General features: G+C 48.9%; 1 protein-coding gene across 3 annotated transcripts in view; it reads right to left on the bottom strand.

Annotated features, from left to right (window-relative positions):
• The window catches only part of ZFHX3 (zinc finger homeobox 3), a 428,452-nt gene that overhangs the window by 53,799 nt on the left and 353,767 nt on the right, over positions 1–20,886 (bottom strand). For all 3 annotated transcript variants that reach the window (XM_082436143.1, XM_082436142.1, XM_082436141.1), the window contains one exon: positions 3,178–3,285. In XM_082436143.1, coding sequence (XP_082292269.1) covers positions 3,178–3,285 — 108 coding nt within the window. The remainder of the gene's footprint in view (positions 1–3,177; positions 3,286–20,886) is intronic.

The raw sequence follows: 20,886 nt of genomic DNA, 5'->3' as shown, positions 1-20,886 counted from the left end.
ATTCCAAGACCAAACCGGCCCAAGCACCTTAATAAAGCCTGTCATTACACACTCAAACAATATAGACAAAATTATGCTTCAGGTCAAAAGAGGATCGCTTGCAGAAGCCAGGGAAGAATTTTCCCCTCGCCCTTCACTACTGTGCAACTGGCAAGACGCATCCCTGAGTTACTCGTTCCCCCTCTCTCTCTCACACGGATAAAGATTAAGTCTGTCCCTTGAACGACTGAATGAGGAAGTGGAGCCTTATTGAAGACACTGGATTTTCTGGGTGCTCGTTTTAAGTCCTCGTGTTGTCTCCTGACTGCCCAGCACGTCTGCCAGTGCTGTGAGGACACATCCCCACTGAATTATACACACTTCGAACGAGACTTAATTGCACCACCCCCAACAAAGCTTGCTCTAACCTGGGGTGAGGATTAGAGTGACACACACCAAGTGCCCGGCGCAGAGCCTGGCCCCCAGTAAGAGCTCTGCAGATGGCTGCTACATCTTGTCGTTCTCTCAGTGTCCTTAGCACGCAGAATGCAGGAAACATGCACCACATGGCGTCTGCACCATCCCATGAAATCCTTCTACGTTGTTCCCCTCAGCTTCTCAAACAACACTGCCTGGCAACAGTTTTGCATTCAAGTGGGAGGACCCGAAGAGAAACCGCCATTAGGTTTCCTCATTTTATGTAACTAAACTGAAAACAAGACCAAAAACACCCTCCCGATACAGAGTTACTATATGCCAGGCACTGTTCCAAGCTTCCCATATTCAAATAACCCTCACAGCAATGCCATGGAAGTGGGGGCTTTTCTTAATGCCCATCTCATGGGAGAAAACTGAGGCACACAAAGGTACCTGCAGTGAGGTCACAGAGCTAGTACATGGCAGAGGCAGGATTAGAAACCAGGCACCCGTGGGCTTCCCTGGTGGCGCAGTGGTTAAGAATCCGCCTGCCAGTGCAGGGGACGCAGGTTCGAGCCCTGGTCCGGGAAGATCCCACATGCCGCGGAGCAACTAAGCCCGTGCGCCACAGCTACTGAGCCTGCGCTCTAGAGCCCGTGAGCCACAACTACTGAGCCCTCATGCCACAATTACTGAAGCCTGCCCGCCTAGAGCCCGTGCTCCACAACAAGAGAAGCCACCGCAATGAGAAGCCCACGCACCACAACGAAGAGTAGCCCCCGCTCGCCACAACTAGAGAAAGCCCACGTGCAGCAACGAAGACCCAAAGCAGCCAAGAAATAAATAAATAAAATAAATAAAATAAAATAAAAGGAAACCAGGCACCCAAATCGTGAAAACAAAGGACGGATTGGCCTGGAAGGTGACTCAGTCTTCAAACTGTGTCTGTGAAATCCTCTTCCCCAGCTCACTTCCTCCAGGCAGATGTGTAATAAACACTGCTGCCTGAAAAGTCTGTTTAGACCTCATCGTCTTAATAGTGCAGCAAAGTCTGGGATCCTGATCCATGCGAAGCAACACAGGACAATCCTCCCCGCACACTCAACGGCCTTCGAGCGCGGAAGGCCTCCGTCCCCTACTCACTGGTCCCACCTTCCAGATCCTCCTAGGGAGCTAGCTCACTGTGGCCCTCAGTATTAGCTCAAGCAAAGGCCTCTGGACACCACAGAGCCCAGTTCAGATGGGGACCGTGAGCAGCAGCACAGATGGTAAAATTCGTCCAGTGTGCCCGTCCAGTCCCTCGGCTGCCAGGATGCCCAGGACGTGCAGGACAGCGACATATCACCTGTGGGGCCGGGTCCCTACCAATACTTAGAAGCTGTTACACTCAAATCTCTCTTTTCTAGGCTGAACAGCCCCAATTTCTTTCAGCCTCTTCTTAGAGGCAATATTTCTCAGCCTTCAGTCATTTTCATTGCTCTCCCCTGGCCTCTCTCCAAGATTCTGTATCTTGTTTAAATAGTAAAGGCCAACAGTGAACATGATTTAAGAACAGTCACGCCTGGAAAAGTAACAAAGGCCCAACCAATATGGACTCCAGAAGGTAAACATTTCCTCAAAAAAAAAAAAAAAAAGTATTACAATATTAATAATGGAAGGCAGTAAGAATTAGGTTGACCAAATAAAATAATTTCTGTTGCTTGTCATATCATTTCCTCTAATTATGGTGGTGGTTTCTGGGAGACTTCTCTGTCCCGATAAGTCTTCTCAGAAATGGCCTTGCTCGCACTGACATATATACACTACCAAACGTAAAATAGATAGCTAGTGGGAAGCAGCTGCATAGCACAGGGAGATCAGCTCAGTGCTTTGTGACCACCTAGAGCGGTGGGATAGGGAGGGTGGGAGGGAGACGCAAGAGGGAGGGGATATGGGGATATACGTACATGTATAGCTGATTCACTTTGTTATAAAGCAGAAACTAACACAACATTGTAAAGCAATTATACTCCAATAAAGATGTTAAAAAAAAAAAAAAAAGACTTTGCTCCTCCTCAAAAAAGACCTAAGCTCTTCTTCTCAGTCTCAGCAATTCTTTCCCTTGATATAGAAATCCTATCATCTTGCGAGAAGGTCATTCGCCCCTTCTCTCAACACCAGCTTTTCCAGAAATAGCACTTCCTTTCCTGACTTCTTCAATTTCTCCTGCTTTTGGTAAGACATCCTCCTGCCTTGGCTGTACTGCCTGCCTCCCCTTTGAGGCCCAGGTAGGACACCATGAACGCGCAGAGCTGCCCAGGCCCCCACATGCAGGATGAAGCCCACCCTGCACTGCTGACTCCTTAGAGATTCAGGGGTGATACCGATCCAGTTCCACACAGCAAATCCCTCCACGGGGCTTGGGAGCAGGTGGGACGGGGCCCTGGACCTTCCACGGAGGAAGAATCACATCAAGGGCAAAACAACAACGGGGAGGAGGTGCCAAAGAAATGTGACCTCAAAACAAAGCAGCCCCTAGGACAGGGCCAAACACCTGGCTGCTCGCTCGATAAACAAGCTGGTTTGGGGGCCATTTCAAACAACTTTAAAAATTCCTTAATATAACATAATAGGAGAAGGAAGGTGACTACTGAAAAACAGCAAAAATAAAGTCCACGTCCCACCCACACAGAACCAGCCTAGCTGCTGTGGGTGGATCAAGGATGCGCCTGCCCCGGACCTGCTGGCCTCACTCGGCCAGGGGAGAAGCACCGGGGGCTGGAGGGCAGCCACACAGCCTACCTGCCCACTCGCTCTGGTCCTTCTCGCCTCCACTCTCCTGGTCTTTAGCAAGCTCCTCGGGGTCAGCAGCCGCTTCCCTGGGCCCTTCAACATCTTCAATGGCTTCTTCTGAAAGAGAAGAAAAACAAAATATCAAGGATTAAAAGTAGACAGAAGATGAAGGACTCTTGCCTCCTACTGCAAAGAAGTGCCAACCACAAAACACAGGCAGCCAATGACTGTCCCGCCTCCCCTCCCAGTGGCCCCTGAGAGGCCGACCGCACTACGGACAATGCGAGGTCTGGGTAAGCGGCGGGGGCTTTCCTTCCCCACTCGTTGGTGTGAGACCACAACTTGCTCTAGACGTGCGGAAACTTGGTATTTCCAGATGGGTTCTGAATGCCTCATTTGAGCTTTTCTCATTGAAAAGCCAATCCTGTTGAGGAAATAACTCCATCTGATTATCTGAAATCGCATGCAAGTCTTTTACACTTGCAAACGCAAAAAAGGAGCCACAGGTTTGCTTCTTGCCTAGCTCCTACCACACTGCGAACTGGCATTGAACTAGACTAGACCCAATCTTTGATCCCTCATAAGGCCTCTCGGTGCCTGTGCACCTGCCAGACCGTGGCGGGACGTTTTTACAGTCATTCATATTCTGAAGAGTCACAGAATATCAGCGATATGATTTCATCAATGTGAAGAGGTCTAGAAAACAAACATCTGTGGGCACGCCAGGCATCAGTGGCGAGAAGCTAGAGTTGTAGAGAAAGAGAAAAAAGTTTACATCAGAATCGTACTCTTCCCTTTTGAAGTCATTCCATTCTTTACCCACCACTGGCTTAAAACGAACCAAGGAAATTCTCTCCAGCTCAACACACAATGCTTTAGTGAAGGGAGAAGAATGGTCATTTCCAACATTAGGTTACTCGTGAAGTAAAATGTCACTTACTTGCTGGAGTGGGAATGAAGAGGATATGATTCTCTGGATGCTGAGGGAAAGGAAGTGAGACATTTCTCCCTTGATCTCCTGGCCCTCAGGATCATTATCTAAAACATTCATTAAGAATGGGCTGGGCGGCTTCCCTGGTGGCCCAGTGGTTGAGAATCTGCCTGCCAATGCAGGGGACACAGGTTCGAGCCCTGGTCTGGGAAGATCCCACATGCCACGGAGCAACTGGGCCCGTGAGCCACAACTACTGAGCCTGCCTGTCTGGAGCCTGTGCTCCGCAACAAGAGAGGTCGTGATAGTGAGAGGCCCGCGCACCGCGATGAAGAGTGGCCACCGCTCGCCGCAACCAGAGAAAGCCCTCGCACAGAAACGAAGACACGACACACCCAAAAAAATAAATAAATAAAAATTTTTTTAAAAGTTTAAAAAACAAAAAAAGAGAAAGGGCTAAATGAATGAATAAGGCAGGCAAACCAAGGTGGGTTGATGATTAAATTATTAGGAGACTTTGAAGAGCACACCTTCCTGAGTGCGGAGACACTGAAACCCAGCCACCCACGTCTGTCACCCGAGGCCAGCGCTAGACCAGATCCACGGGACCAGAGGTGACGGTCCAATCTAGGTCCATGAACTTGGAGTTATTCCAACATCACCCTAGGTCCCTCTAGCCCCAACTCTACTTTTCAACATTTCAAGGTGTAGTACCCTCTGACCCTCCAGAAAATAGCTTCTAAATTTCATCTCACAAAGGAAGTAAAAAGAGTTCAAAGTAAATTGACCTCAGAGGGTATATAAAACACTTGAGGAAGAAAGTATCTATTTAGACCCAAATTTTCCTAACTCTTCCCAAAAAGACACTGGAAGACCAAGAGCTGGAAAATGGAACTAGGGATTAGGGAACATGTCTTCATTACCACCAAGAGGGGATGTATGAGGCAGTCATGGGGAACATGGGTGAGAGGAGATACTGCTTATTTTCCTCTCCAACTAAGAGGCTTGCACAAATAATTTCTATGTTGCCTTTCTGTCTCACTGCACAGTCAAGTTAACATCAAGTCTCCCCACGCCCACCCCTAGTTCAAACAGAGAAAAATCAGGCAACCTGGTTTGAAGTCAGTCAGATATACAGCACCATATTAACACGGTACATCCTTCAGTGGAGAAAAAAATATATACGAAGTGTTAGTTGAGCTATAATAAGCAAGTTACACAATGTGCTATATGTACCATCTTAATTATGTTCAGGCAGGATGTTCAATGCACATTTTTAGGCTTTTGTTAAAACTATTCAACACTGTAATTACAAAATCCATCTTTGAAAGGTTATACCAGCATTCAGTCAATCAATATCAAGTTGAGTCTACCCAAAGTAGCTAGCTCTCTTAAAACATACTCAACTGCCCCAATATATCCTACGATACAAAATATCTGTATTGTATCCATACATTCATCAAATGTGATTATACAAAGAGATGATTCAATAGGCCCTCCTCTCCAGGACACACACACATTATCACCCTAGATGGAGAGTCTGACATCTACAAAATAGGGAACACCCTGATGTGATGAACAGTGTCTGAGGGCGCTGCTCTGCAGAGGAGGGAAAAAACTTACCCACTGGGAGGCTAGCTCCAAGGCCAGTGCCTCTCTCCTATGTACTATGTGGCTGCAGCCACCCAAGCAGAGAGTTAAGAACTCATGGTCATTCTGGCACTGACCTCAGTTCTTTGAACCTTCCTGAACAAATCTACCCAGAGACAGAGACTGAAGAATAAGCATATCATTCATGCGATGAGCAAGGAAACCGCATGGCCCTTTGTGACTATTCCCAGAGCCCTCGTTCTATGAGCCTAGTTGGGTCTTTGCTTTCTTCCCTCCCTGCCCTGCTGTAAGCAGAAAAGTGAAGGCAGCTGAGCTCCAGTGAGAGGGCAGATGATAGAGGTTAACTCAGGAACTTCTTTTGCTTCTTTTTCTCCTTTTTTTCTTAAAGATTTAAAAACCAAGTCCTCTTCTCTTTAAGTTTTTAGATTTAATATTATCATTTCTGATATATTAAACACCAAAAAGCTGTTATATGCTTGGTGGAAGAAGAAATGATTAAGAAACTCCTGGACAAGCCAGCTTCCTTTACAAGCAGATCAGTATCCTCACCCCCCGCTAGAAAACCAGGTCCCATTCAGCCAAGCAGGTGCTCCCCTGCAGTTCCACATGTGACCTACAGGTGTCGCCCTCTGCATGGCGAGGCCTGGAAGGGCAGCTAGCTGCAGGAGGCAGACACCGTCTGGGCCGCCTAACCTGAGCATGTGGAAATAATACACGTCTTCAAGTGAACTGTCTGGTCCTGGGGAAATAAAATAGGACATTCATAAGCAGTTACACCATCTGTCTTGATACCATCATCATCAACAGCAAGAGGAAAAAATAGCTCTTTAAAATGCATGAAAGCCCAGGCTGACAGTAACCAGAAAACTGTGAGCTCTGAATACCAATAAAGGTAGAGATACGATTCAAAAACGGAGGTATAAACTATGAATTCGTCTGGACAGCTTGGGCCCCCAGTGCTCTGTAGGTGGGGTATGTTTTATTGGTCCCCAAAGCCTCCAGCAACCTCACTAAGACCAGGGCCTTGGGCACCCATGGGCAGGGCCTGAGTCTCCCCACGCCAGAACACGTGGGAACCAGGGGCAGGATGACATCCAGCTCCGAAACACTCTGAGCTCCCGCGGCTGGTTAGGTGGCCCACGTTCCCTTTAGGAACATAGATTTGATACCCACTCGCTCGTAGAGCACAGAGCAGAGGGGAGGCTTTTTCCCTGCCGACCACAGAATGCATTTTCTCCCCCGTGAAGTCAGTGGCAACTGGCTGGGGTCATTACAGAAGTCTGGGGGTTTTTCCCCTCTAATATCAGCTACTGACAGATGGTGGGAACAAGTGAAGACCTGATGGACGACAATCCGGTTTCATCTGGAAAATCCTGTCTTTCCCTCAGAAGACAAAGTTACTTTCCTTCCCCAAGACAGACAACAGCCACTGTGCCATTTTTAAGGCCAAAAAAAAAAAAAAATCAAAACTCTCTTCTCCCCAAAGAATTGAACACTATTTCAGAACCCAACCGGAACACACCAGGAATGCTTTCTCAGGGGCGCAGCCAGGGCCAGGGTGAGGAGGTCATTTCGGATCCCCACGCCCGGCTGGGTCTAGCAGGAAGCAGCAGACCCCGCTCCGACCGAAGGTCTGTTCTTCAGGACACTCCAGACGAGGCGCCTCAAACCACCCCCACCACAGACGCCTGCTTCGTGGCTAAACCCCACAGTAGCCCTCAAACTCGGGCAGCCCTCCTGTTGGGCTATATTTTCATGTTAAAGGGTTAGGGAAATAGAAGCACATCTTGAATAATTGTGAAGTCTGGTGTCCCTTCTGCCTTCAACTTCCATGTAAAAGACCGGCTGAAGGCCTTTAAAAAATCTATTTCCATCACCACTTTTTTACAACTGCTTCTCCCATACAGTGCTCACTAGCACTCACTCATGTCTCCTGGTTAAGGGCAGGTTAAGGGCAGAGCCCTCAGGTGTAAGAATTTCAGCAGATAATACAATTCTAAAAGGGAGGGGTGCCTAGGACAGCTTAGGTTTTGGGGGTGATGATACCACAGCTCCAGAAAATTTCCCTTCAGTCAAGGTGGTTTTGCTTACCCCAAATGCTCCCGAAGGAGGTGTGTGTGCCAACTGGCAACCCCACGGGAATTTGCAACGATTTTATGAACAACCTGGAAATTGGTCTGTGGAAGGAGCACGAGGCAGAAGCAAAAACAGAGGTGGCATCAGCACAAAGTCAGCACCCGCCACCACCGCACACACTCCGAGTGTGGCACCCAGGAAAAAAAGCACCAGTTGCTAAAAATGGATACTGTTCACCAAATAACTAGGGCTGAGGTCCGTGTCCGCTGGGCGTATTTTACAAGTCACTTAACAGACGCGAAGGAAGGGGAGTCCATCAATGACTGAGATTAGTCCTAACTGTTCCTAACTCTTAACAGGATAATGTGGACTAAGTCAAACCTCCCCCCAAACCTGACAAAGCCCCCCACTGGGCTTCCATGATAGAAATTTGGAAATTCTCCTAAGAACCAGGGTGTCCGTACCCAGGGCTCAGGCGACCGCGTTACTTAAATAATACGCTGGTCTGGGATCCCTGAAGAATGAAATTGTTCTTTCCCTTTTCTTTGCGGGGAGCAACGTTTGAGGGCGGGGGGCGGTAAACTAAAGTGCGTTTGCCTGTTGGCAGGCTCAAGAGCTGAGAAACATTAGCTGTCATGAACCACAATCAAATCAGGTTTGAAATATTTAGCAGTGGCTTGGAAAATGCGGCAGTGCAGCTCTGACAGGCGAGATGTGCACAGACACCCACTTTCCATTATAATGGAAATATCAGGCCTGTTCTGAATATGTATAACCCAGAAAAATGTATTGATTTTTCATTCGGCATTAAAAAAAATGAAATAGCCTGCAGCTGTCAAAAGCCTTTTGTTAAAAGCTCATCTTTCCTGGAATGAGGTTTAGCAGAAACAAGTTTTAATTGTGTATCGGACCTCTTCTTTGAAAAACAAAATAACCAATCTGCTTACTTTGAAGATAGGGTTAAAGCTCTTCCTTTCCCCATTTTCAACCTAATTAACCAAGGACAACCGCCGAAGTGGGCGGGAAAGGCCCGGCACACTCTGACCAGCAGGAGGGACACGAGGGTGGCGGCTACTTTTGCTGGAGCCTCCATGGTGGTGGCGGAGGGATTCCACGACCTTGTCCTGTCCCCTTGTTCCTGTAACTAGAGACTCACTGTAGGACACCTTGGCCTACATCGGCGGTCCTCTTGCAGCACTGACCGTAACAACTGGAGAATGAAGGCCGAGCCGTCCAGCTTGCCCAACCCTCTCGGCCTCTTGTTATCCACAGGAAACCTCTAATGGCCGGACGGACGTATTCTACAAAGTATGTACGCTTTACTTTGCAAATAGAGGTCAAATCAAATCCTACAATATGAAAGATGACAGCTAAGGTCTAGATCACTTATCTCGAATAAGATCCAGTGCATTAAAATTCTGCTACAAGAGTAACTTGTAACAGGATGTGATCTGCCATGGTGACAGAAGACGGCTCTGCTGCCCCCAGCTTGTCACCCTAGCTCTCCTTCCCTCTCCAGGCTGCAGAGGGAGAGGTGAATGGCCGCTAAGTGTGCTGGTCTCCCTCGTGACACTTTGGCAAGTGTGGTCTCACCGGATGGTAACCGCAGGTCCTATCAGTAGGTGACACTCCATGTGCTCTGGGCTATACCGCAAACACACAGTGACTCCCAGACTCAGGACGCAATCATCTACTCCGCAACATTCCCAAACACGCTTTCCAAATGTTAATGCCGTGGTTTTGCTCCACGGTGTCTTTCCAGCCCCGATGACGTGGCTGGAAACTGCCTGAGAGGTAGCTTCGAGCCATTAGGTTTTCTGAGTGACACTACCACAGCCCCAGAAATTCTCCCTTAAATCAAGGTACTTTTTGCCTACCACAAATGCAAACTGTTCTTTTAACACATCAGTCCTTAGACTTAGCATCTTGGTGGAGGTGACTGCATGTTCTCACCATGCACATAAAATAGGGAACTTATACACCTCCCTGGGAGTCCTTTACGGGTAATCCTCTGAATATTATTTTTAATTGCTGGCAAACACTGTCCATTCCGCTTCCTACCTCTTAACAGGGTATAGATTAATTGAAGAAAAAGTCAAATCACAAGATGAAGGGCCCAGGATCCGAGTCAACACTATGAGATACACTAGGAACACTATGAGATACAACTAACACGGTCCAGGCAGGAACCCTTGCAGGGGTGAAGGATGAGGGTAGGAAGGCGGAGCAGGCAGGGGCTCCAAGGCTGGGGCACTGCTTTACGCATCAGAAGTGTAATACTGTCCCACCTTCTCAGGATAAGATGCCATTTCTTCCCCAGCAGACATGAGAACTCCGGTGCCCTAACAGAGTCCAAGGCATTCGGTGAACAGCATGCTCTCCAGGTGGAGGACAGGCACTGTGACCTCCTGCACTCCCGCCTGCCCGGCCCCTCCAAACCCTCCCACAGGTCTGGGGCACAGAGCACGGGACAGGCAGAGGTGGGTCTCCCCCTCCAGGTCGCACTTGTCTTCGGCGTTTCCCACTTCCTCACCCGTCTAAGCTCTCCACCAGGCCAGGTCATCTTGCTGGGGACTCTTCTCCACCAGCTGGAGTGAAGGGTCAGGGGTCAGCCTGGTAGCCCCACAGGGATCTCCCCACCCCAGGGGATTTTTTTTTGTTTGTTTTAAGTGTGACCAAAGTGCTAACCAGCTGTTTTAAACACAACTGCCCTCTCGAAGATGTCATGTATAAAGAATTTCAGTCCTCTGAGAGGCAAGAGGATGTGAGCGGGAGAGGAACAGGGGACTTGGAAAAGATCAGACCCACTCCCACCCTCCAGTGACATGTTCTTTTTTCACGTGGATCCCTTCAGTGACCATCTTACCACAAGAATTCTTTGCACCACTAGGTGTTCATTTACCGAATACACCTGGGGCCGCCGTGCCTGGAGTTTCTGGACAGAGCGTGCGAGGCGGTGGAGGGCCGCCAGCCTCGCTGGCACGGGGCCGAGGTGAAGCCTCTGCAGGCACACCGGGCAAAGCCAGGAAAGCCGGGGCGGTGCGGGGGTGGGGAAGCGGGCCCTCGTACCCGCCCTGCCCCTCTCTCCCGCCCCCATCCCACTGCCCCTGGCTTTGGCGCCAGGCTAAAAGAATCAACACTCTGAAGGCAAGGCCGGGTATTATTAAAATGACTAATTGGGGAACAGAGACCATTTACGCTTTTGTATATTTGAAGATCTTGGCCACTGTTGATAGAAACAAGAAAAATGGGGCTTGTGCAGCCTGAGGGGGCCTGGGAAGCTGCAGCCGGTGTGCGCAGCCCTGCGGGAGAAAGAGAGGACCAGGAGGCACGCCTGGGAGAGCGTCTGCGTCTGCCTGCCGCTCGGCCTCACCTCTAACGTGAGCGTGGGCACGAGAGAGCGCTTTATGGGTCCACAGCGGCCACGGCCCGCCTAGGCCTCCGGGAGAAAACCGCCCCACTCTGAGCTGTCCTCCCGTGTGCCGTTTCTCCTCTTCCGGGCAAAGCCACTGGGTCATTTGAACAGCTTGTCAAAACCGTGCTAGAATTAAGGGGGTGGGTGGGGTCACGAGAGGAGAAAAAGGGAGGAAACACCTAGAGCCGGTATTGCAACCGGTTCCATTTATCTGTGTTCTCAGCAAAAGCACCTGGGTTGCCCCCTGCAGAAGTGCAGAAAGGATGAAAGCCAATGTGCGGTGACAAAGCACAACGGAACGAAATATGTCGCTGACTCGCCTGGTGGCTATTCCCGGGAAGATTTTTTTTTTTTTTTTAAATAACTGAAAGATGTGAGTTCCAGTTTGTAAAATACAAACCCAAGCCCTGAAATGGTTTCAGAATCCACACTAAACCAGAAATCCAGCTATGTCCCAGGAATCTGAAGAACACCGGGTTCAGCAGGGATTAATTCCCTTGGATTTCTACAAAGCTGTGATTGCTGCTGCTACTTCCACACATGAAATGTAAAAAAGGCAAATTCCCCGAGCATGTTTGTAGCGGAGCGTGATGTGATTGTGTTGTCATTTATGGGAAATAATCGCAGGCCCATCTCTCCCCTTCCCCCCCATTTTCCAGTCCAAATAACCATGAAAAATTACACTTCAATGTCAGGGCGACGACAAAGGAGGTGCGCTCTCTGGGAGCTCAGCGGATTTGCAGGGGTTTTTCCTTTCTTTGGACAAAAACTACCTTCAATTGTACTTCATTTAAAACGTGATCTAACAAATGCATTTTGACAAGTCCTTTTCTCTTTTTCTCCTTTCTTTCAAACAGTATTTTGCACAGTTTAACCTCACACCAAACTGGAATGTTCTGGAAAGAAGAGGCGAGCAAAATAGAAGGTCCTTGAAACCAAGAAGAGTGGCTCCCCACTCCCCCATCCGTTAAAAACAAAGTCATGGAGAAAAGTACTGATTCTAACTCGGCGTGCTACTGAGAAAGAGAGGCGGAGGGCAGAAAGTAAATGGTAACGTCTTAACGGCAGAATATTTGATGGGCAAAGGCGAGAAAAGCCAGGGTGAGCGAAGGAGGAGGGTCTCGATGGAGGAAGAATGGCCTCATAAGCCTGCTCATCAGAATAAACCATTTTGTGGATTTGAAAGCATCATCTAAGGTGTCTGGATGTATAGTCAGAACTGGGGGGTCATGACCCCATGGGGGTGACGAAGGGAAGCCTCTCTGGTGGGGTACCACTTCCCCCCTCATCCCCCCTCCTCTACAGAAAGGGACGTCTTTCAACCCAACAGATCTGCCTGAAAGCTTTTTAACATTCCAGGTGTGAGGACTGAGCAGTCCCTACAAGCAACCATCTTTCAATAACACCCGGTTTGAAATAAACACTGCCAGGCCTCCATGGTTAGAGGGGAGAAGACAAGAGACATAAACACACATGAGTGATAGAAAAAGTGTAAATTAAAAAAATTAACAGTTTCCATTAAAGAAGGCTGGTATCACCTTCTGAGTCAAAACTGACTGGGCTTGTCAGAGAGAGATCTTATGCTTAATGCAAAACAAAACAAAACAAAACCTATGAGGTGTTTCCTAATTTATTTATTTTTACTTGGAAAATGTTGGAAATACATAGATGAAAAAAAAAAGTCAAGGCAGGCCTATAAGTGTACTTAAGCATCTATACACAAATGAAGGTGTATGGGAAATGAACAGGATGTACCAGAAGTGATATTAGATGATGGTGTTTAGAACCTAATGGGTATAAGTGAAACCTTGTGGGACGGCTCTGGTAACGGGAACGCCAATGCTGATGGACGCAATCTATACGGGAATGATAGCAAGGAGGGGGGTAGGGGGCGGCCATGCAGACCCGAGGTGTTACAATGCGGGGGAGACACGATATGACAGCGGCGAAAGGGAAGATGGAATATTTGGGGACAGGACATGCAAAAAAGCAAACTGAAAGAGAAACAGGTAAACATTTTGTAACAGGTAAACATTTCACCAAATGAATAGCACTCAACGGAGAAAGATAAAACCACGACACCAGGGGTTTGAGTCACATGACACACAAATGTGGGACTCGAGTTTCCAGCCCCTTTGTGGCCTCACTGAAGCCCACACCGTCCAAAGGGTCTCTAGCCTATTAAGAAAAGAGCTTTGCCCTGTGAAGCACAGGATGCATGCAGAAATATTAGTCTACTCCCATCCATGGACCGCAGTGTGACGGGCTGACTGTCAATGAGCTTCATTCTGCATGATCATAGGCCAGTTATATGCGCAGCTGGTAAAACCAGCTGATTCATAAAAACAAAGCACAAACAAAGGCTTACACTTTCCAAACCAAATCTGGGAAACAGACATCAGGCTGACTTCAGGCAATGCTGTACCCAGAAAAGCACTGGCTAACCCTGCCCTCCCTTGGCCAGACCCAAGCTACACAAAGGTCACCGCAAACGTAACAGCATCACACATCCCAGAATGCAGCGCTAGACATGCACATGAACCTGGTGGTGGCCCAGAACAGTATTACACCTCCAAGCACGCTGGGGAGTCCTCAGGTGACTACCACGTGTTCACCACCTGGTACAAGCAGCAAAGAACCTGCCTCTGACTCGAGCTTTTACGGTCACACCCAAGACACTGAAGGATGCATCTTCACGTGGAGAGTCAAAAACTTGGCCAGTGCCCAAAACCATCAAGTCCCCAAATCGGCTTCAGTCTGAAACAACCGGGCAGCAGAAGCAACATGTTTTAGTTGACATTTCCTAGGAAATTGCAAAGAAAGTGAAGCAGGAAGCTGAGGTAAAGAGAAAATCCAAAGGCTCATGTTCAAGAGCTTTCCCGCATTAATGGGAGAAAAAGCAGATGGAACTGCTAAATTGTGGTCATTCTTAACATGCACCTTGTATAGCTCTTTTGTGCCCAAAGGGAGAAAGAAAATTCTTGGATCTTCTTCCTCCTTTTTAGAAACTTCCAAAGTTATGCCAATGGTTGACTATAAAGACTATATTTTAAAAATTTGGATCCTGTACAATGAAATGGTCCTTTTCTACGGTTTAACAAAATGATGCCACCCCTCCCCGCCACCACACCTGCCCTCTCACAATGATTTTAGCTACAGCAGCCCATCCTCAAATCTGCCAGAGCTACTAACTGTATTTTAGTCTCAGCCTTAAGACCCTGTAAGCATCTATTCAGCTTTTCCTCCCGTAAGGTGTTTCTCAGACCTAAGAACAGGCTGGTATCCTTTGAAGAGCAAAGCATCCATTACACACCCCCAAGTTTATCCTGCAATATATCTCAAGGCAAAAACAAACAAACAAACAAAAAAAAAACACACAGTCACAATCATCAAGGCAAACAAAGAACTTAAATTCTAGACTCACACCCATTCTCTTTAATGGTGGAAACATTTGTAAACAACTAAAACATGAAACCAAAGAGAAAGAAAATGTTGCCATGAAATGAGAAAGTCATCGAGGATCTGGGCAGAAAGCGCGATTCTGAGACAAAGAGTTGGTTCTTGGGACAGGTAGGAATAAGGGAGATATACAAGTTTGTAGCCCACATTTACATTTTAAAGAAACAACTTTGGAGGTTTAAGTTCTTCTGTGTGCACACTGCAACTGAGGAGAAAGTACCAGAAACCTCTCACAGGGAAATCCTTAAGTTAGAATCCTCCTCAAACTTTCAAAAGTGGACAATTTTTTCTAAGTGAATATGGACCCTAAGTAGAGCAAATAAGGAAAGGAACCCTCACCAAGCAAAATTTTTTGCTTCATTTTGTAAGGCCAATATTTACAGCAAGAAAAGCAGTCAAATAAGCCAAAGGTGTGAATGAAAAGTAGCCAAAATGCAATGCAATATTAAAGATTAGATCGTCCAACGATTAGGAAGAAAAAGTGAAAGATTCCTCACTTATGGAGCAACATCTTTAAACATAAAAAGGAGGAAGAGGGCTTCCCTGGTGGTGCAGTGGTTAAGAATCCGCCTGCCAATGCAGGGGATACGGGTTCGAGCCCTGGTCTGGGAAGAAGCCCTCAGACTGCGTAACAACTAAGCCCATGTGCCACAACTACTGAGCCTGCACTCTAGAACCCGCGAGCCACAACTACTGAGCCCACACGCCACAACTACTGAAGCCTGCACGCCTAGAGCCCGTGCTCCTCAACAAGAGAAGCCACCACAATGAGAAGCCCGCGCACCACAATGAAGAGTAGCCCCTGCTCGCCGCAACTACAGAAAGCCCATGCGCAGCAACGAAGACCCAACACAGCCAAAAATAAATAAAATAAATAAATTTTTTTAAAAAAGGAGGAAGAGAAGGAGGAATAAAGAGGAGGATTTAGACAGTAACCAATGAGATACTTTCCAAAAAAAAAAAAAAACGGAGGTAAGAGTGTATCTTAAATACATATTATGGCAGAAAAAATTCAATTTTTGAAAAGAGTTAGTCTATGAACTGACTCAACTACTAAAAAACTTTGGTGACAGGTTGGAAAGAACAGGAATTGTTCTAGGAGAAACGAAATGACAGAAACTGGGCCTTAAAGAAAACGAAGTTGAAGAACGGAGACAAAAATGGGTCAATGGACTAAAAAATCGAGGTGTATAAAATTTAGCTTGATACAATTAAGGTAGTGAAATCAAAAATTTGTGTGCTTTAGAAATTCTAAAATGATATAAATGTAAATATATAAAATATAAAATAGGTAGGGTAGTCCAGACAAGGAGAAGGCATAAAAGCATGAACACGAGTAAAACAGATTTAGGAAAGAGAAATAATGGCTGTTTGGAGCAACCTGGTCATCAGAGGGACCTGCCTTTATTTTGAGAGATTTGGCGGAGCTGAAGCACCTCAATTCTACAAACTAGGAGACCAGAGCCTGGAGAAGGGAAGGGCTCCAAGACCACACAGTGAGATAGCCCAAAGGAGGGTCTCCAAAGGCGGCCAAGGGGCACCAGCCATGGAGGGAACAAGTGGTCATGGTGACACTCACGCAGCCAGACAAACACTGAAAGGTGAGGCCTGGCACCCTGCTCCCTGGACGCTGGCTCCTCAGGAATCTTCCTCAATTAAAGTTGTGATATTGAGGCAAATGGATTCTAATAGTGGTACCACAGTTGTTCAAAGCAACTTCTAGTTTTGCTTTATATTTTGAGATAAAAGGCACAGCATGGATAAAAATGGCCTCACCCAAACCAAAACGAACCAAAAACCAGCCCCTAAGAACACAGATATGCATGCTTCTAAGCAAATAGTACCCTGTTAACTTCCTGCCAGTGGCAACGTGGTACCCAAAGGAAAACCATCACGTTAAAGACAGGACAAGTCTGCCTCTCTCCCTCTCCCTCCCATTCTCTCCCTCTCTCTCTCCTCCCCCCGCCTCCACACTCTTTCTGGAAGAGGGGGATCCCAGAAGTACTGCCCCCAAATGGCTCGGGGTGGTGCCCATTCGAGATACTCTGGATCCAGGGGGAGGTCCAAGGGGCTGCTGCGGCCCTGAATCCCTGCCACAGAGAACTAGCAAAAGCCAAGTAATTGCTTTTTCCCCTTCCATTAATAAGCTTTTCAGCAGAGGAAGAATTCAGCTTCCTGTAGTCAACAGACCCTTTTTTCCCTGCCTCTCCTCACTCCAAATAATCTAAAGTGACTGCAATTTCAGTCCCAGCTCTCCAGCATTCAGCTCCACCGGCTGAGGTCAGAGGGTGTCAAGTGAGGGCTCTCCATTTCTCTCTGCTCTGCCTTCACGCCACCCGTGCTTCTTTGTAACTGAGGCAACCTGCCACCCCAGGCCAGCCATTATGCGAATCGCCAGCCCACTGCACACACTGACTTCAGTCAGGATTCCAGGAAATGTCTTTTAAGGCCCAGAAAACACTGGAGGAGAAGAAAAAATCTCTTTGCTGTAAACAACTGATTAGTAATGACCAGCTTCAGATGCTCTGGTGACCTGAGCCACTAATTTCCTGGTATTGAGAAAATGCATTACAGTAGGACTTTTTGCATGTGTGTGTGTGTGTGTGTGTGTGTGTGTGTGTGTGTGTGTGTGTGTGTGTGTGTGTGTGTGTGTGTGGTGGTTAAAATCATGTGGCTGGTTATGTGGTTTTCAGTTTAGTTTTATGCAAATGGCTTTGGTTCCTAAATTCTTTCTTAAGATCGTACTATGTATTCGTGGAGCTGGTATCTTCAAGCCTGGTCTCGTGGAGAATCAGCTGCCGGTGGAAAACGGCTCCACCCCCTCCTCTGCCTCATTTCCCAGATGAATGAAATGCGATTTCAATTAAGAAGGGCAGCACCAGAGCTCCCCCTTCTCCGTCTTCATGGAGATCTAAGCACAGGGCGCAGACAGGACTGAAGGTGAACAAACAAACAGACGAAAGGAGATGGATTGAACAAGAGAAAGAACAGGTGTGCGAACAGGTGCACCACCCCCAGCCCCCAGCAGGTTCCCGTCCCTCAGGGGGATGAAAAGACTGCGCTGTGGAATGCAAGCGGCTCCAAGCAGGGGAAACAGAGGCAGGTCTGGAAGGATGCTGCTCACGGGGCCCGCAGCCAGTGCCCAGGAGGTTCTGGAAGGGAAGGAAGGCAGGGGAGGTGCACCCCGGGAAGAACACGAACACCTGGCCACCCACCCGCATGCACACACACACACGTGGACACTCACTTCTGGCTGCAGCCAGGCCTGTGATGGGAATTTATTTCCCTCAATTACGTGCTCTTGTCCCCAGTCTCAGTTCATCAGCACAGTGCAGCCAAGCCAATGAGAGGCTACCTGTAATGAAGCAATCACATGCGCGGGGACGGCCCGGCACCTGCCCGCTGGGCTGGCGGGGCTGCAGCCACACCCGGCCCAGAATCGAGCTGACAGGGGCTCTCCAGCCTCCCGCGACCCTCCACCCCACCCCCACCTCCGTGAGCTCCCACATTCCACGTCAGGTCACCCTCATCCTGCCCCAGGAGCTTTCGGCCTGCGTGACATTTTCTTTGACATAATCACAAGTGCCCTGATTGGAAAGAGAAGAAGGAAGGGACCAGCAAAGTGGGACTGATCACAAAAATGCTGGCTACCTTCCTCTTCTCCTGCCTGGGTAAAATCCTTCACTGCAAAGAACCTTATCATGAAAACCAACAACAGGCTCCTTGAAAGCCTCCATTTGCTTAAGTCATTATTATCTAATAATAATCATAATGGTAGTAGTACAGTCATCACTCAAGTGAAGCAGACACTATTATTACTCTCATGTCACAGATGAGGAAACGGAGGCTCAGAGAGGTTAAAGTACTGGCAGAGGCCACAGAGCTGATGCCAAGGCCCATGCTCTCAACTGGCTCCCTTTAGAGCTGCCGTCGTGGGCGCCCCTGGAGAAGCTACACTTCTGCTTGTGCCGTCCGTGTACTCACTCGCCCGTCGCACGTCCACGGAGCACCTATTCTGGGCACGGAATACAGCTGTGAACAGGACAGGAGGAGCCCCTGCTCTCCAGGAGCAGGGGGAGGAAGAAGGTGGGGGGCAAGATAGACAAAAAGCAGCGAGACAAGTGGACATATTATGAGACGCTGATGAGGGAGGAGAAGAAAGCAGGGACAGGGGACAAAAGGAATCCCAGGGGTTATTTCATAGAGGAAGTTCAGAGAGGGAGACACTCAAAGCCAGACCTGGAAGAAGTGAGGGTGTGTGCACAAGAGGCCTTCCAGGCTACGAGGAACAGCGGGTGCAGGGGCCCAAGGAGGGGGGCGGGCTGGGCTGCCGGAAGAATAGCAAGCGCAGAGGGGGGAGGGGCTCAGAGATGAGCTCAGCTGGGTCTTGGGGGCAAGTTCCTGCAGGCCTTATCTGCCATCCTTGGGCCAGAGGCACTGCTAACATGTAGGTACTTGTGTGAAAATCGGAACAAGGGCTCCCCTTCCTCACCCCTCCCTCTGGGCAGATATAGCCCCGGACTTGCCGCCCTGTTTGTTAGGTCAGATCTGGGGTGGCCTGGGTCCTCGCTCAACACCTTCAGCAGAGCAGGGGGCTGTGCATGTGGGGACAACCTACACAGCTTGCCCAGTTGCCCTGGGAGCGCTTCCCAGGGGAAAGGCTACCGTATTTCTCTAAGTATGTGTACATGTAATACATAAATGCAGAGACAGATAAAATCTCCTTGAGCCTTTCCCTTTCCTGGGGGGTGGGGAGGAGCCGACCCTGAGGTGACGAAATGCCAAGAGGAGAAAGGGAACATGGGCCATTCTTTGATGAGGCAGCACGCAGACAGGCTTGACGGCCATACGCCAGAAGTACCCACCAGACCACCATGGTCCAAAGCACCTCCCTGTGAAGGTGAAGGGACAGCGCCAGGACGGGGTGAAGGACTCACGGCGCCGAAGGGCTGCAGCTCCAACCTAGAAATTCATCCACCAATCATTCTGCATGTCCCTTCTCTGAAACCGTAGTGCCCTTCCACACCGATGAATTTCAACACACTTTGCAAACTTAATAACCATCTAAAGCGACGTGACCTTGACAGGGCTGCTATTATAACGCTAGCTCTTCTTAGGACAAGATGAATTTGGCGGGGAGGGGTGCGGGTGGGAGCTGAGCTGTTGCGGAAAAAAGTCCGCTCTACTCGCCACTACCTAAGAGGCGTCTCCCCCTAGCGACCACCACCGGCACCACCACCCTCCACCGTTAGGGCTGGAGCCAGGTAGCCAGGCATCACCTGTCTCTTCAGGCTGCCTTTGGCCCCGATCCTCAGACCAGCCATCTCAAGGTACCCTGGGAGCATGAAGACAGAATCAGTGGTCAGGCTCTCAAGTGTTCTGGGCTTCGTTGTAAACATTAATGGGGGAATCCAGAGCAATTACAGGGTAGCTGGTCCACACACTGCTTCTGTGGCCAGGAGACAAGAGGAGCCGATCTGAGCCAGAGGGAGGAAGGGAGGAAAACAAAAGAAGCGAACAGGGGGCAGGTGAGGGGGGCCACCTGGAGGAGCGCCTCCCAGGCCTGCTGGGGATCCACGGGAGCACCTGGGAATGGACCAGAAAGGCAAGACCTGATGCCAGAGCAGGACATGGAGGCACACAGCAGGGGAGGGTGAGTGATGGGCGAGGAGCCCGGAGCCAGAAACTGGGAGGTGAATGGAACAGGATGCAGAACGGGGCCAAACCCATCACAGCTTAAAGTGGACACGAGCTCGGGATCCCAGGGATGGGAAGCCTGCGGAGGAGGCTGGGTAAAGGGAGCTGTTGCCCTGTCCTCATTTCATTCCATTCAAGTCATCAGGAGAACCGTGTGCTGGGGAAGGGGCCAGAGTAATTACTGGAGCCTTAACTTGGCTGCGGCCTTCTACAGTACACTTCCCAGAATAAACTGCCCCAAGACTTCATCCATCACCAAAAAAGGCAACTATAAAAACACCCAGGGCCAGCCCTTGTCTCACACCAGCTCAGCCATCCTCCCCTCTGCTGGGGACGGGGGTGGCCGGGGGGAAGCGGCTGGGGCCCCGTACTAATCGCTCTCGCTGACGCTGTGCGTTATGGGGGCCGTTCCCTGCGCTGAGCAGTTAGGAACTTCCCAAATCATTAACCTTTCTCGGAGTGCATTGTACTAGGAGGTGCTCCCTCTGCAGCCTACTCAGGAGCCCTATTGATCTGCCGCGCACACTTG

Source organism: Balaenoptera physalus (genome assembly GCF_965194825.1).
Source record: "Balaenoptera physalus genome assembly, chromosome: 19".
Taxonomy (NCBI): domain Eukaryota; kingdom Metazoa; phylum Chordata; class Mammalia; order Artiodactyla; family Balaenopteridae; genus Balaenoptera; species Balaenoptera physalus.
This window is presented reverse-complemented; position numbering and strand designations above follow the sequence as displayed.